Below are 17,537 nucleotides of genomic sequence, written 5' to 3'. Positions count from 1 at the left end.
AAAATCGGACAATAACCACGCCTACCTCCCATATAACGGTAATTTTCAGAAATACGAAAACTGCGATATTTTAGTAACTACTGAAGATTATTCACTCAAAATTGATATTTACAATAAGTTTTAGACGAAAAATAAGAATATTATAAATTTTTGTAAAATGGGCGTAGCCACGCCCACTTATGGTTACATGTGTATATCTTGGTAACCGCTGCACCAATTTCTTCCAAACTTGGCACAGTTGTTAACCTTGGTATAACATACGAAATGGCCGAGAATTTTTAAAATCCGACAATAACCACGCCCACATCCCATATAAAGGTAATTTAGAGAAATACGAAATCTTCGATAAATCAGTAATTATTGAAGCTAATTTATTCAAAATTGATGCTTGCAACAATTCTTTACCAAGAAATACGTTTATGATAAAATTTTGAAAAATGGGCGTGGCACCGCCTACTTGTGATCACATATATGTATCTCGGTAACCGTCCTACCAATTTGTACCACATAGAAGCAAAACGTTGAAAATTATTGAAATCGAATTAAAATTATNTGAAAATAATAATGAACAAAAAATACTAGTATTATTGTGAAAAAGTGTGGATTGCTCGATAGACGAAAAATATGGCAATGAGCGCCCCACGCTTTTTCACAATAATACTAGTATTTTTTGTTCATTATTATTTTCAACTTATATTAAGAATTATTTTTTACTTTTTAGTTTGATATGCTTTAGAAGCGTGTTTTTTAGTTTTTTTTTTAAACTATATTTATTACTAATCATGGCTTGCATTTTANTTTTTTTAAACTATATTTATTACAAATCATGGCTTGCATTTTAATGCATTTAAATTTGTAGATTCTTGTAAATTCAGAAATTTTAGTTCAGAAAAAAAGGGCACTAGGCACTAAACCATTTTTTTTGGCGTTTTAATTTTCAAAAAGCACTAAATCTAGTGCTTAAAGCACCAAGTTGGCAACTATGCCGCCCACAACAATATTCTCTATATGCATTAGCTGTCATTTGCTCTTGCGCGGAGTCACGCGCCACTCATAACAATCAGCGGTCGCTTAAGGGCTGCGAGAATCCATACCCATGGGGGGTAATCGCGATCGAGCGACGATCACTTGTTGCACGCCACCGAATTCGCAAGCGTTGTGTTGTAGAATGGCGTGACATCATTGCTGGGAATTAATGGGAAACAAAACTTACGTATGTGTAAAGGAATAATGAGAATTTGATTTTTAGAATAAAATCAGTAGTTAGCTACAGTGAACTACACTCAAAATAATAAAATAGATTTCCACGAATTCTAGCAAAAATTTGTAGCCACATATGAGTACATATTTTATTGTTTTGTGTGTCCTACGTAGCATCTGGATCATCGGATCTTTAGCTTGCATACATATATGCATTAGGGTGGTCTAAAAAAAAGTAAAGTCGAAATTTTAATACGGCCACCCCCTAGGGTTGTTCTATACCGAAACAAACATACCCAATTTTTTTTTATTTTTTGGAATCAAACAATTTTTTAGAAAGTTTGAGCGCTGCAATTTTATCCTGTATTTTATATGGGGAAAAACAACTATTCGTAGCTAAGGTATAGTGTTCTTGAAAATCAATATTTTCGACCGGAAAACTCTAGTTATCTTCAGGAAACTTCGAATAATAATAACCAATTGTTTATTTAACCATTTTTTAATACTAAACAGTTTTTGTGTAAAATATATTTACCATGAAAAAGTGGTTAAGTAAACAATTGGGTATTATTATTGGAAGAAAAGTTTTTTCCCCCATATAAAATACATGGAAAACTTCGAGCGCTTCGAGCACTCTCTAAAATTTTTTTGATAAAAAAAAAAAAAAAATTGTGGTATATTTTCTTCGGTATAGAACAATTCTAGGAAGTGGCGGCATTAAAGTTCCGACTATACATTTTTTTGTTTGACCACCCTAATATGCATGTGTGCACAAAATAAGTCTGCTATTGTAGTACGAGAATATTTGGCTTCCACGCCTTGGATCAACATCACAAATTGTATAAAAGTGTCAGCACTTGATGGCGTTAATTTGTTGCAAGTGTTTTTGCTTTTGCTAGTTTTCTCTTTAAATTGTCGATCGCGCTGAGATCATTTTGTTTAAATTACGATTCGTTGCGCAAAGTGACACAAATGTTTATTCGCCGGCTCACAGTTAATTTGAAATGACGTTTTGAATGCTTTCGATTAGTTTGCTCTCAAAAACTCGAGACCCGGGTCATAATTATAAGCACCCAAAATATTGAAATTTTTAACAACTAATTTTTTATTATTTAATTTCAGTTTTTTTTTAACAAAAATAGAGTTTATTCTTAAAAAACACTGTATATATCCAACTTTCAAACTTTGTGCGATATTTAAGGAAAATTCAACAATTTTTCGTAAAAATTTCGAGCTTTTTAATTTGCTTAGATAGATTTGGCGTATGTAGTTTAGAAGCTCATTCAATTTTAGTACAATAAAATGCAAGTTTGGAGTAGCTGGGCTTACCGTTCATTTTTGGAATTTTTTTCCACATAAATAACTAAAATAGATGAAAATGCACAACATCGTCAGCAAAAAAAAAATGTCAAAAATCAACGGCAAGTCCTATTTACTTTAGACCTGCACTTTTTTATACCAGAATTTGATGGGCTATAAACTACATATTTAGGTACTCAAAATCTTTCTAAGAAATCTAATTAAAAAGTTCGACATTTTTAAAAACTTTGTTTATTTTTTGTTTTAATATTCCACAAAGCATGAAACTTGGATTTATATATTGTTAAAACTTGTCAATATGTGCTGCTAAAGGTGGTTAGCTTTTAAAAGAAAATTCTTCAGCCTTCAAAACGAGTATTTTCTCGATTTTTGTTATCAGTTATTATTTTTGCGGCCAAAAATGCACATACAAAGAAAATGCAATGGAGATAAATAAAGAGTCTTTAGTATTAAAAAAACTTTTAAATAAATAATTGGGTATCAACAAGTTGTTTTTTCTCATATATAATACATGGAAAACTCTAAGCGCTTTGAGCGACTTCTAAATATTTTTTTATTTCAAAATAAAATATGGGGTTATATTTTTTAGATATAGAACAATCCTATTGGGTGAGAGCATTAAAATTCCGACGTACCACAGTTCCAAGAAAGAAGAAGGCAATCGCCGCTCCGTGAGATGTCTCAGCAAATCTTTATATCTTTATACCCACCAGGTAGCCCTTTAGCCAAGATAGGTAGGGATTTGAAAACGAAATCGGAATAAAACCACGCCTAAACATACTAGAAAAAAAAAACTTTTGCCAAATTATAATAAAATGTAAGCATTTCAATAACAGCTGCACCAATTTCTAGCAAATTTGGTGGTTACAACAATCTTCTTTTCTTACTAAGCAAGGCAGCAAACATTTTTTAAATTAGGCAATACCTAAGCCCACCTCCTATATAACGGAAATTTGTTATTCTAAATTAGCTATACGCCGCACAGTGGGGCAAAAAACGTTGCTATAGACAAATCAATTTTGAGAGCACAACTATGAACCGATTTCAAGTTGCTTTTTTTTTAATAAAAGATAATTAAATTTCGCGTCGGTCTATCCATGGCGATTTTTTAAAAACCTCTAGTTTTTTATTTGGTTATTTTGAAAAATGAAAGAAAAAAACATAATGGAACATAATTGAAATTAATTTCAAAAGCCTGCAATTATTTAAAAAATGATTCCTTAACATTTTTCCATAGGATGCATTTAATTAAAAAATGTTTTTAATTTGATATCTATACAGATATATATTTTGAAAACTGTTTTTTTTTATCGAAAAACTCGAGAACCGTTATTTTTGAAATTTTGGATATCGAATCTAGACCCCCAAAGGATGATAATAGAAGAAAAATAATTTCGATATATGAAGGGGCGTGGCACTTGCCAAACAAACTGAAGTTTTCACACAAAATATCTCTGGAAGTAATCGTCGCCAAACTCATGGAAAAAATTGGCACCTCCCCATACAAACTGAATTTGCCACGCCCTCTTTTTCAATAATTCCAATTTTTTCCATGAGCCCATACAGCTCATAATATCTCTCTTGAATACTCTAAGGATGTCATTGTCGATTGTTTTCCGCAGTATCAGATTAAGGAAGTCATACGATGGAAAACCGCCCTCTCTGAAGCCTCATTTGGTATTGACCGGCGCGGAGCGATGCAGCTGGTGGTGTTGTCTGAAACGATCTATCTACATTAAAGCTAAACGCATTTATATGTAAACACCAGATTACACAATATGCAAGCAAAGGTATATGAAACAGGCCTCGTAAGTACATATACATACATACATACATATATATGGCGAAAAGCCTGTGTAGTATAATGAATTAAGTTAAATGCCGACTTACTATGTTCGCTTTATATTTATTGTGCATATGTACAATAGTAATTCCCAGAATTATATCACTTTATCTCTGCAGAGCAGTAAAATCATAACGAAATTATTTTGGGTTTTTATCAACAAATTAATTTACCAGATACAAAAGCCAACACAACAGGTGATTAAAAAATAAAATAAAATAAAATAGAAGACTAATATGGAACCCGCGGTAAGTGAGATGTTTATCATTTGTTTATAAACAACTTGATAACAAGTTGCTATAAAATATCCCCATACACACATACGTATGTAAGTAAAAATTTAAGTATCAAAAACAGAGAGGGAGCTTCAGTGTGTGGTAGAGAGATTGGATGAGCGAATATTTCTCTACGATTTTATATAAGTCATACATAAGCAGGCCTATTGGAACTGCTGCGATCTCGCTTATCATTCGATGAGCTCTTAAGCCAACTGCTCATTCAAAACAAACAGCGCTCCGAGCAAACCATCAGATACATTTGTATGTATAGTAAATATTATATTTTGTCATTTTGCTCTCTGTTTGCAAAGTTCAGCTGTGCAAATTATTTGTCAGGACAGATACTCATAAATATTTTACGTTTATTATGGCAAAAAATTAAGCAAACTAAAAAATTTATAGCAAAGCTAATGTCGCATTCAGTTGAGTTTGTGATCGCGTGTCGTAAAGGCGTCGATGTTGGCGAGCGCGCAACGATGTGATGTGTGCGACTTAATTTTTGGAAATTTCTTTTCGCTAAGAAAGCAAAACAAAAAACCAAAAATTTAGCAGCTTAAAATGCGGCATTAAAGTGAAGCAAAAATTTTATGAAAGTAAAAGAAGTGTTTAGACAAAATTAAAGTAATTTAAAGTTAGTGACCTAACTTCGCGACTGCGTTGACGCGATCGGTACTTTGTCACCACTGTTCGCCCCGTCCACGCTTTCTACGCATTTCGAAAATGTTATACGGTCTGATACAGTTATCGTGGTTCGAAGCCACCACTGCCGCCTTGCCATTTATCACTGTCGCTTTGCTACAATTGCTAAATGTGTTTCTAACCGATCAAACAGCGCGTAAAGTGAAGGCGGCCAGTGAGTTAAGTAGCGCGTCAAATTTGTTAGCCGAAGATGGCACAACACCAACAAAAACAACAACAAAAACAACAGCAGCAGCAACTAATGGAAAAACAACAGCGGCCAATAGCGCAGCGAATGGAAAATTGCAAAAACAAAAGAGTGAATATTGTGAAGAGTAGGTGTCGGATTACAAATACATTTTAATAAATATTTGATCAATAATAACTAAAATTTGCAGTCGCAGCTTTGCCGGCATTTTAAGCAATGAAAATATTATTAAGAGTGTGATTTTTCTGAAAAGATCGCATCTTAAGGGGAGAAAGTAATATGTGTGTGTAGTAGGGTGGCCCCTAAAATAACCATATCATGGGAGCCCCTTCATTTTAAGCTACGTACAAAATAAAGGCCTCCCTGAAAATTAAAAATTTAAAAATTAAAATTACGGGCCGCTACCCAGCTCAGTGGTGCCAATGCGAAATTTATTTTACTTTACTAAACTCTGCAGCCTACCATTCTTGCCGAATTTTAGTTTTAATTTTGTAACTAAATTTAGTTTAAACTCAAGCAATGTGATTAATTAATGTCGATAAGATTAGGAAAAATACTTTTAGTAATAACGACTTATTCAAAGGTGTCTTACAGCTAATTTTGCGCAAGAAATTTAAGTAAAAAATGATTTTAGTTTTTTTTTTAAATTTATAAAATTGCCTTATGGTAGATTTAGGCACGAAAAACGAAACGAACAAAACGAAAAAATGTTATATTTAAATTTTCACCAAAAGTAAAAAAAAATATTTTTTGAATTTTTAGAAAAAAAAATTGGGTATTCAAAGGCTATGCACTTTATTCACACACTACAGATTTTGGTTGGATATATCAAAGTACATCTTCACTAAAATTTTGAGAGTGTTACTACCAAAAACAGCGGTGTTAAAGCCCTATACGTATGCATGATTTGATATTTTATAATGTTTTTTGCTTCTCCTATAAAATAAAAAATTTGTTGGTTAGGGCCATTGCGAATTAAGGTAAAGATGTGCAGTTTTAAGGTTAATTGAATTTTTATAAAGTGCAAGTTTGAAGCGGCTAAGAATTCACGTTGATTTTTAATATTTTTTTTTACTGAATTTTTGTTTTATGCCGCTTATGTACTTAAAATGTGCACGAAAGTAAGAAAAAAATTATTAAAAATAAACGCAATTTCTTAACCTTTTAAAAGTTGCACAAAAATTTAATAGGCTATAAAACTGCAATTGGAGTTCGGTTACAATTGTAGGCTGTACACCTTGTTAAAAAGTAAATTTAGTGTTTGAAAAAATAATTGTTTTTTTTAATCGCGAAAATTCAACAAAATTTTGACTTGGACCAGCTATAACTTAGCGGGTCTACGAATTTATATGAATAAGTTTCAATAATATGTCAAATATTTCAGATTTCACGTCAGAATTTAGTAAAATTTAACCTTGGTAGCGACCCCTAAAAATGTGAAATTTTCGTGGATACCTTTATGTGTTGTAGACTTTTCTCAATTAAAAAATAAAAAAAAATCAAGTATTCTTTGTTAGAAGTAAAAAAATTATATAAGAAATATATATGTGTAGTTTTGTCTAGTATATGTGAATAGTTACTAATTTACATACAAACTTGCATACCTTTTAAATGAATATTTAAGTGGGATACGTGCTTTCCATGTGAACATTTCATCCCCATACATAATGACGTATGCATCTATAATCAATCTGGAATGAGACAAAATGCAGTGAAAATAAGTAACATATACATATGTATATTATTGAAAAGGAAATAGGAATGTATTTTAAAAAACATAGAAAAAATAAAACAAAATAAAACAGCATATACGAAAAAAATTTTATAATCGTTTTAGTAAATAAAATCGCTCGCGAGAAATACGAATTTTATGGGCACAGACCAAGGCATATTAAATAGGTAGTAGCATTAGAGCAAAAACAAAATTTACACACATGTATATTGTTGTTGCTTCTGGCGTCGAAAGCGTCAAAAAGGTAGTATATGTATATATATATTCTTTTTAACATCAAAGTGTACCATGTGAAATACAAACAAAAATTGAAAAAGAAAATTGTTTATAAAAGAAAATAAAACTGCTGCAACTTCTTAGTAAATTTGTTTGCTTCCAGAAGTATCGATCCATCTTTTGTATGAAAAAAGGTTTAACTTTCAAATAATTTTTGACAGTTCAGAATTTTGTAAAAACAAATTACCAAGATTTAACATTTTAGAGACCAAATAGTTCGGGGGAAAAAAACAAATTAGCTGCTCTACCGCTACTACCTGTTCAATATGCCTTGTCACACACTTTACAAGCGTAAATTAAAACTGCAGTGAGCAGTGCAAGTGATTAACAAGACTTCTAAATGCCTGAGTCATGCGATTGTTTTAAAAACTTAATTGATAAGATTAGAATATTTTTATGAACTTTCCCCTTCTCCAGCAACAAGTAATACTTATACAAAATTATCAAGCCTAAAGTACTATTTTAAACGTTTTTGTGTTGCTTTATCTTGATTTTTGTGGTGTTCAATTTATTTTATGTACGTTTTGTGAATTTGTTCTGTTTTTGTCGTATGCGTGTTTCTGTGCAATACACTTACCACCTACAGAAGCTCTTTAAAAATACTGCGCCCTTAGCTCCAACATTAATAATTTGCTATAAATTGATATTGAATTAATACATACATAAATACATATGTATATATTTATGTACACGAAAAAACTTAGTATTGGTGAACGACTTGTTTACACTCATTCTTTTTCTTTAATTGGCGTCAGTTTGTCCACACATTTTGCATAAGAAAATAAGTAAGATGAAGAATACTTACAAATCTCCTTATTTCATTTTAACCGTTATTTTACATTAATAAATTTGCGATTTTAAGACAATACGCCGCACAGAGTGGTACAACATTTATGGACATAAAACAGGGAAAAAACGACTCCCACTTAAACCTAACCTAGTATTTAGCTTTTGTTTTCTTATATTTATTAAAATATTTGGTCGTCTGCACTGATTTTTTCTTTATTTGGACAAGTACATAAATAACATACATACCTATATTTATATGAATCTACCAAAAAAAAAACAAAATCAATCAAAACAAAAGTTATCAGAAGAACACATTGCTCAGTTGAACAAAAGTCGTAATAATAAAATTTTATAACTAACAAACTTAAATTTTTCATATATTTTTTTTTGTAAAAAAGCAAGAATTGACAAGAATTTGTTATAATACATTTTTCTTATTCAAATATTGCTTTATAAGGCTAACCATCCAAGTGTAAACACTGAATGTTAAAAAACTAATTTATTCCGCTGAAATCCCACTGTGCGCCGGTTAACAATTTAATTTTTTTTAATTTTTTGTGGTGGTGTTGTACGTTTTTTTGAAATATCAATACTTCTTTTATTTTTAAAGGTTTTATTATCTTAAACGCCCTCTTCTAAAATACTTTTTTATTTTTCGCTAAAATCGTATTTTTTCCGTTGATACAAATTCAAGAGGGGTAAATTAAAGTTAATGCTTTCACTTAATTAAATTTTTGAATAATTACTTTTTTCATAAAATCAGTTAACCTATGTATGTGTACATATAAATATATTTAATTTTTTATAAATTGTATTTTTCTTTACAAATAAAATAAACAAATATGTATGGGCATAAGGCAGAAGAAAGAAAGTTAAATTCAATGAAATCTTTATTTTGTATGGTTGCGTTCAGTAAAAACAATGTTGAAGACATTTTTTCACTGAAAAATTGCAAAGCAGCACACGATTAAATGTATCTTCCAATGCATTTTTATTTGCATACATACATACATACATATCTACACACCATTTGCATTTGTATACTCATTATTGTTCGATATCCCTTTTTATGTGCCACGCCCATTTTTTGTGTGTGTTTTGTTTCGTTTTCCAGCTCCATAACAATTATANTAAATTCAATGAAATCTTTATTTTGTATGGTTGCGTTCAGTAAAAACAATGTTGAAGACATTTTTTCACTGAAAAATTGCAAAGCAGCACACGATTAAATGTATCTTCCAATGCATTTTTATTTGCATACATACATACATACATATCTACACACCATTTGCATTTGTATACTCATTATTGTTCGATATCCCTTTTTATGTGCCACGCCCATTTTTTGTGTGTGTTTTGTTTCGTTTTCCAGCTCCATAACAATTATACCTTCAGCGCCGGTGTGTACACCATCACCACCATCATCTGCACGTAATTCCATCAATTTGTTACAGAACCAAAATGGCAACAATCCCATCATCATTCCACATACGCCCTGTCTGCCCGAAATACTCAGTGATGAATAGTAAGTGTTTGTGTTTGTTTGTATTTGTCTACATTTTAATTAGTGGATGTGGGTGTGTTTAAAGTTTTATTGAAGGCTTATTTAAATCTTAATTGTTACAAATTAATTGAAGTGATTATAAGCATTACACTAGTCAATAAATGCTGCATTTAAGGTTAATCGAGTACGCTATTTTTTATAAAAAAAAAAGTATGAGAAATTGGAAACTAACGAAAACTTTTAAATTATATGAAAATGAAAATAAATCAATGTAATAAATTATTATTATTAATTTCTCTCCTGCACACCACAGTCACGAGGATGAAGATACACTTTCGCTGGAGAATCTCTTTCCCTGCGATCAGAGTGAAATTTACGCATCAAAGAAGATCAGCTTCATCATTGACGAGCTAATACAGACCGAAGCGAATTATGTGAATAATTTAAGCAAAGGCCTGAAGAATTATGGTGAATTGGATGCGCGTGCGGATGCGCCCGATGCGCTCAAAGGTGCTGACAACCGCCAAAGGCTGCTGGGCAATGTCGAGGATATTTTGGCGCTACACGAGCAACAAATCCTGCCGCTAATGTTGCGCAATCAACGGGACTTGAAGGCCTTGTTCGATGAGTTTTCCGTGTTTTTCGACGTGAGTATGAATATTTAGTAAAGTAGATTTATTTTTTTAATAAAAATGTAAAATTGGGTAGGTAGGGCATTAGTGATGAGAGCCAATATACTATGTAAGTAGGTATGTAGGAATACTTCATTATATTTGAAAAGTTTTACAAATTCTGCAAATAATATCGTTGTGCAAAATTATAATGCAATGCATGCAAGTAAAATATTGTATAGCACCGGCAAGTGGGCAGCGCTCATCAGGTGGAACGAATGAGAACAAAATTTCATGAAAAGCAAACACATAAATCCAACAGGTGTTAAACAGAATTCTGAGGCTAAATGTTTGCGAATAGAGAAAATTGTAAAAATTATGTATGCAAAGAAAATTAAAGAAAAATTATAGTGGAAGTTAACTGTCGCGGGTGGAGGTAAATTTTCTTCTTCTTATTGAATAGGGTACCTGATGCCTGATTGTTCGCTATAATTGCTGACCTGATATGGAGTGTATGGGTTATTGCCCCAAATAAGCTTAAAAAGTAAGAAAATCACGTATTTTTAAATTTATATTTTGCATATTTCAGTGCATCGAATTACCACACTCCCAGTTGCCAAAATACAGTAGAATTATCTCTGACAATCAATCAAAACAATTTGTTTACAGCAAAGATGACTTACTTTGCCTACATATGAATGTATTAGGGTGGCCCTTAAAACATCAACATTTAAATTTTGTGTGGGACACCTATTTATATTGTTTCAGCACGTGCAAAGTAAAGACATCCATGAAAATTTCAAAATTTAAAAATATTTTAGGGGTCGCTTTAAAAATGGTTGAAGATTACGGCTAAAATCGTCGTTTAAAAATGTCCGTATTTGTGTATATGTAGTTGTTTTGCTGTTGCAGCCTGTTCAATTTAAGTTGTTTTCGGATTTGAAATTAAACTTTGTGATAAAGATAAATGTGATGATGAAAAAATAAATGATAAAAACGATGAAGACGAAATAGTGAAGGCAAATTTGAAGATAAAAACGAAAACGAAAAAATAGAAATACAGAAGAATTAGGGTAACTGAAAGGTTAACAATTTTTTGAAATATTTCGATAGGATTCGAAATAAATTCAGTTATAAAAAAAGTAGTTATCGAAAGTTATCAAGCTACCGAAATTTATCGAATTATCGATGTTTATAGTTTACGGGATTTATCGAGTCATCCATCTTTATTGAGTTATCGCACCATATCGAATTATTCAAATTGATCAATGTATATTGAGTGGTCTTGGTTTATAGACACGGGAAATTAGTTTACGGAAATTACGGAGCAATTAAAACTTGTGGGACTATCTAAATTTTCTAAGTTTATGAAATTTATCGAGTTATCGATATTTATTGAATTGTCCTTATTTATAGAGTTAACGAAATTTATCGAGTTATCGCAATGCACCGAATTCTTTCAACTTATCGAACTATTGATATTTACTGGTTTACTGAAATTTGTCGATTTTCAAGATTTATCGAGTCATCGAAATTTCAATGTAATATCAGTTTATCGAGTTGTCGATTTTCAAGATTTATCGAGTCATCGAAACTTCAATGTTATATCAGTTTATCGAGTTGTCACTGCTTATCGAATTTTATCGTGTAATGAGTTACCGTAATTTTTCGATAGCTTTCGATCTATGGAGCTACAAAAATAAGGCGAGTTAGAGAAATTTATAGAGTTATTTAAAGTTTATCGAGTTATCGATTTTTATTGAGATATATATACATGTTTGAGTCATCGAAATTTGTCGAGCCCTCGAAACGCACAGTTATCAAAGTTTATCGAAAATAGTCGAGTTATCGAATTTTTTTCAGTTAGAATTAGCGATACGTATCAAATTATTGAAATTTATTAACAAACTGGAATCTGTTGGGTCAGTTCCAGGTCCTGCCAAAGTCTTCCAAAGACCTTCGAAGATATAAAAAATTGTAGGTACGTTTTAGTTCCAAAGCGAGAGATCTTTCGACAAGTAATCTTGTACCTTATTAGTTAAGCGACGTGCTAAGTTAGCAAACCTATCCAAGGTCTTAAAAAAGGAATTTAGACAGCTGGTCAAAGTAAATTTTTTTTCGAATTTTCGCAATTTATAAAAAATTGTAATTTTCCCAAACCCCTAAATTTTTTTAATTTAAAAATTTTCGTGAATGTCTTTGTTTTGTACGTATAGAAAAATAAAGTGGCGCCCCATACAAAATTTACATGTTGATATTTTTAGGGATCACCCTAATGTCTACGTACATAATGCTAAGAGCACGCAATATATGTACTGAAATAAAAAAAAATGCTGCTAATGCTTTTAAAATAGAAAACCAGAAAATAAGACAAATTCATACATACAATCCTAATGCGCCTAAAGAATTAGCAGACAGCAAATGTCAATAAGCTGTATGAAAATAAAAATCCTTGAACTGATCACAACAAATCCAAGCGGTCAAATGTTGACAGATGTTTTAAGTAGCCGCAAAAACGGCGGAACGAAAAAAAAAATTGAAGGAAATTTAAAAAGTAAATAAGTAGACTATAAAAAATGTTGGCGAAAATAAGTAGCAGAATATTTTAATGAACAATTTCCTTAGTAATTAGCACTTTTGAGCTGTATTTTGACGGAACTTTGTCAAAACCTCGTATCTCAGAAATCACTTCTATCTTCTATCTTGTGAAATTCATTTAAAATTGACCTTAAAATACTATGATGGCTTATAATTTAAACTTAGTTATGTACAAAATACTTAATATTTAATATTCAGATCAAAAAGTTATAAAAAATAATTATTAATTAAGAGTTTCTTGTTAGAGAAATACGAGGTTTCGCCATGATTTGTAATACTTGTAATTTGCATTTTGGTTTAAAAAAGTAATCCTTATTAACATTTGCAGTCTTTCTTTTTTTGAATTTTATTTTCTTCCGCATTTGTTTGTACCATTACCTCAATGAGTCAGTGCGTCATTCATAAATTCCTAGTACTTACGCACATTGCATTCAAAATGTAGTCAATCGAAGGTGGGTAATAAGGAGAGAATGAAAAAAATACACTTTTATTAAAATTAAAAAGTAAAAGCGGCTGACGTTGCCTGTTGCATAAGTTATGAGGTTAAATTTGGTATTCACAACCGCTTTGCGTGAATTGAAAGCCTTTAAAGGGTTTCAGACTTTCGCTCATATTCATAGAGAGGAGATCATCATTGCTGGATAAAATTTATTATTGCCAAGGAAATTTTGTTTAAGAAAAAATTAAAGAATAACTTTTCTGATGGTATAATAAGAGAGTTTGGGATTCAAAGTAAAAGTTTAGTTTTATTAGCGCACCTTTTTACTATGCCCGATTAAAAAAGGAAAACAATTCACTACTTTTTTTTTTAATATATCTCTTTCTGATTCAGAGGGCAATCAATAACATTTTCATGCGTTATAAAGCGTACGTCCAGTCGATGTTTATTTTAAGGCCTAGTTGCTATCAGAATAACCACTTATGCGTTTTTTGTATTTGTAATCGGCTATAAAGCCCCCATTCATGCATCGAATTTGGTCATGATAAGATAAGCTGTAAATTTATGTACATAAAGTCAGTCAATTAAGTTTGGGAACAGCGAACTTTTATTTTATTTTTAGCTAATATTTTATAAAAATATGGTTAATTCTACAACACAAACCTTAAAAATCAGAGTTCCAAACCTTATTAAGTTCTATTATTTAACCTTATTTGAAATGTTATCTTCAGCATAAATTGGATGCGATAAAAGTGAATTAAAAAATTATTTATTATATTATATATTATTATAATTTATGAGAGTAAAAAATAAAGTATAAAAAATAAGCTGTTGCCAATAAAAAAATAAGATAAGGAAAAAAATTAAAAATAATATACCAAAACTGCAATATCGAGCATCAAAAAATATTCAGAAAATTGCTTAAAATATGTACATACATATATACACATATGTACATACATATGTATGTATGTACACATACTATGGTGGTAAAAAGTAAAGTCGGAATTTTATTGCTCTCACAACCTAGGATTATTCAATAGTTGAGAATTAATAATTTTCGGTCGGAGAACTTTGTGTTTCCTCAGAAAACTTCCAATAATAATAGCCTATTTTTTATTTGACCATTTTTTAATATTAACTATTTTTATAGGGGACGCATAAAAAATGCTAGATTTTAAAAAAAATTCTATACCATATTCACGGAATTTTTTTCTCCCATATAATACACAAGGAAACTTTTGAGCGCTTTGAACGACCTCTAAATACTCTTTTATTTCGAAAGAAAAAAAACTAGAGTCTATTTTTTCGATAAAGAGCAATCCTAGGGGGTGAGCGCACAGAAATTCGGATTTAAATTTTTCACATGCATTTTTGGACAAACCTAATGTATACTCATATTTGGCAAATTTTCAAAATTTTTCGCAACTTCAATCCATTTTGCTTGTATTGTTGTGAATATATGTACATATTTAATTGTTAATCGTATAATTAATTTGCTGCTTTTCTTGACTTAACCTCTTGCATTTTATTAATGTTCGAAAAATTGTGCATTTGTTTGATGACTGTAGAATTAGTCATTTGAATGTATTTTGAAATTTAAATTGTTCTACTAAATTTATTTGAATCGACTGCTTGAGAATAAATAATTGCTATGTATGTAAATCTAGTGACATTAGTCAGTGACGGGACTTTTTCTATGCATAGATATGATGTTAAGCACTGGCAAAATAAATTTAAATAATAAACAAAATTTTGAATCAAAACATGTTATAGGGGGTTTTTAGTATGAGGAATCCATTTCTGTAATTATCTATTTCTTAAAACTTCCACCAAAGGGCGCAACAGTGAAAATTTTCACGTTTTCTTCGAAACTTATTTTCGCAATTTGGCAGAATTCAAATTGATTTTAGACCCCTTTTTTTCTTTGGCAAAAATATTCTCCATTGCACATCAAATCCTGCTACATTATACGCACATAGTTAAGAAAAAAATCTACCCACCCTAATGTGAATGCATAAAATTGAACTCAGAAATTTGTACCTGAGCATAAGGGCTATCCTTTGGGATGGGAATGATTTTAACTCACTTTGAACAAGTAAATAACGACCTTTCTTGATATATTAGTTTTACAGAATTTCTAAATCCAATTAATTTCGCAAAATAAGTTCTGACCATGTTTTATAACTGCCAAATTAAATAAAAAAGGTTTTATGATTTTTGATATCAGCATTGCGCGTGCAGGGGCGTATTTAAAATTTTTCTAAAAATTCTGAATAAAAATTTCAAAATTTGTGTGTGTAATTACAAAAGTTTGTTAAATTTTTAAAATTTTTGTACAGAGTTTGAAATGTGGATTTATGTGATGCTTATAGACTTTTGTAAAAAAATTGAAAACATTAAATTAACAAAAGAAAAGTAGCCAAAACTAATTAGAATGTCACTTATCTTAATGAGATGACCACAAGTGTATGTACGTATAGACATTTCTAATTTTCTCCTGATTATCATTTTTGGCAAGCTAATCTATAGAAAAGCTACTTATAACATTATTACAACTGTACTCATAGTACATATTCACACATATCTATGTAATTGATTCAAGCAAATACTTTTATACAAAACATACATATGTATGCACATACACTCATGTACATAGATATTTAATACTCGTACATGAAATTGTGCGCCAAAACTGAAAATGCCACTCGATGATACGTCATGGGTATAATTAAAACTGTAAAAAATTTTAAAATGCTTATTAATGCACTGTACAGACATGTGCATGTACATACGGTAGCGGGCAGACAATTAGGGACGCGACATTTTAATTTTTTTTACTTAACAGTTGTTACTATTTTTTTTTAAGTATGGGACACCTATCAAACAAAAATCATGTAAGTCAGAATTCCAAATTTTGTACAAGATTTATAAAAATTCTACGAATTCAAGTATTCATGAAATTTTCAAATTTTTAATCCAGAATTTTTTATATGGAACCCCTGATTTTTTACAATATTTTTGTTGACGGTGTTGTGCCTTTTCTTCTATATAAACAAATGAGCAAACATACGTACTTGGTGTGGAAAAAAATGCACAACACCGTCAGCAAAAAAAAAAAGTAAAAAAAAATCAACAATACGCCATAGCTTATTTAAACTAGCATACCAAAAGATTTTCGAAAAATTCTAATTAAAAAGTTTAAAATTTAAATGACGAATTTTCGTTTGTACAAAGTTTAAAATTCGGACTTTCATTGTTTTAGTTACATAGTGAGCTATACTTTAAAAAGTTTAAGATTAAATAAACAAAAGAAAAATAGCTAAAGCTTTTTTAAATGTCGCGTCCCTATTTATTTTCCCGTCGCCTACTCATTTAATTGGGAAAAATAAGAAGAGTTTGATTTTTTACGGAATATATCCGCTCGTTAAGGTTGGCTGCCATTCTTTATTTTGCGAAAATGTAAACTAACAACAAAATAGCGAATACACTACGTACTCGTCAAATCATACAAATATAGAATCACCGGCAGGGGTGTGCCGCTTGAGTGTTAATGGGGCCATTATTTCTTCAAAGCGCTTTTGTTTTAGTGAGCTTTTCTCTGTCATTTGAAATTAGATGAAAATTGCGTGTCAACTAAATTTTTACTGATGCTTTTTGTGATAGATTGCTTTCGACAAGATAAAAGAAAAAATGTTTGCTTGAAAAGTTTTACGAATAAAAGAGTTAGTAAAATAATTTACAATCTTTTGGCATGAAATTAATTTTAGCTAATGACGGGTACCTTGCTAATCTTAGAACAAATATATGTACCTTCCCCGAAAGCTAGTTTGTTTTTATGAGTAACCTTTTCTTACAGTAGACATAGACTTGTAGGCTAGACACGGCCAAAGCGGGGTGATCTAAAAACAAAAAAACAAAAAAATTGAACATTATCATTTAGTTTTTGTTTTTAATTTTATGTTTGTACCTATTTGCTTAATATTCTATTAAAACAATTTTTTTTTGATTCACAAATAAATTTCAATATTCGCGCATTTTTGATAAATTTATCCATTATT

General features: G+C 30.6%; 1 protein-coding gene and 1 long non-coding RNA gene across 3 annotated transcripts in view; one reads left to right on the top strand and one right to left on the bottom strand.

Annotated features, from left to right (window-relative positions):
- LOC108368557 (uncharacterized) overlaps positions 1-17,537 on the bottom strand; it is a 42,853-nt gene that overhangs the window by 7,582 nt on the left and 17,734 nt on the right. Inside the window, exon 2 of the long non-coding RNA XR_001848392.1 lies at positions 7,132-7,218. This is a non-coding gene — a long non-coding RNA (uncharacterized LOC108368557). The remainder of the gene's footprint in view (positions 1-7,131; positions 7,219-17,537) is intronic.
- The window catches only part of LOC108368555 (rho guanine nucleotide exchange factor 25), a 35,420-nt gene continuing 22,813 nt past the window's right edge, over positions 4,931-17,537 (top strand). The window contains exons 1-3 of one of the 2 annotated variants that reach the window (XM_017623422.1): positions 4,937-5,654; positions 9,697-9,849; positions 10,142-10,475. In XM_017623422.1, the coding sequence (XP_017478911.1) occupies positions 5,362-5,654; positions 9,697-9,849; positions 10,142-10,475 (780 nt within the window). In that variant the 5' untranslated portion in view covers positions 4,937-5,361. Of the gene's footprint in view, positions 5,655-9,696; positions 9,850-10,141; positions 10,476-17,537 lie in introns of both variants that reach the window. The other variant, XM_017623423.1, reaches the window with a different exon arrangement.

Source organism: Rhagoletis zephyria, unplaced genomic scaffold, assembly GCF_001687245.7.
Source record: "Rhagoletis zephyria isolate East Lansing unplaced genomic scaffold, Rhagoletis_zephyria_1.1 Rzeph_scaffold_03181, whole genome shotgun sequence".
Classification (NCBI taxonomy): Eukaryota; Metazoa; Arthropoda; class Insecta; order Diptera; family Tephritidae; genus Rhagoletis; species Rhagoletis zephyria.
Note: the sequence above shows the minus strand (reverse complement) of the source record. Positions and strands in the feature narration are given on the sequence as shown.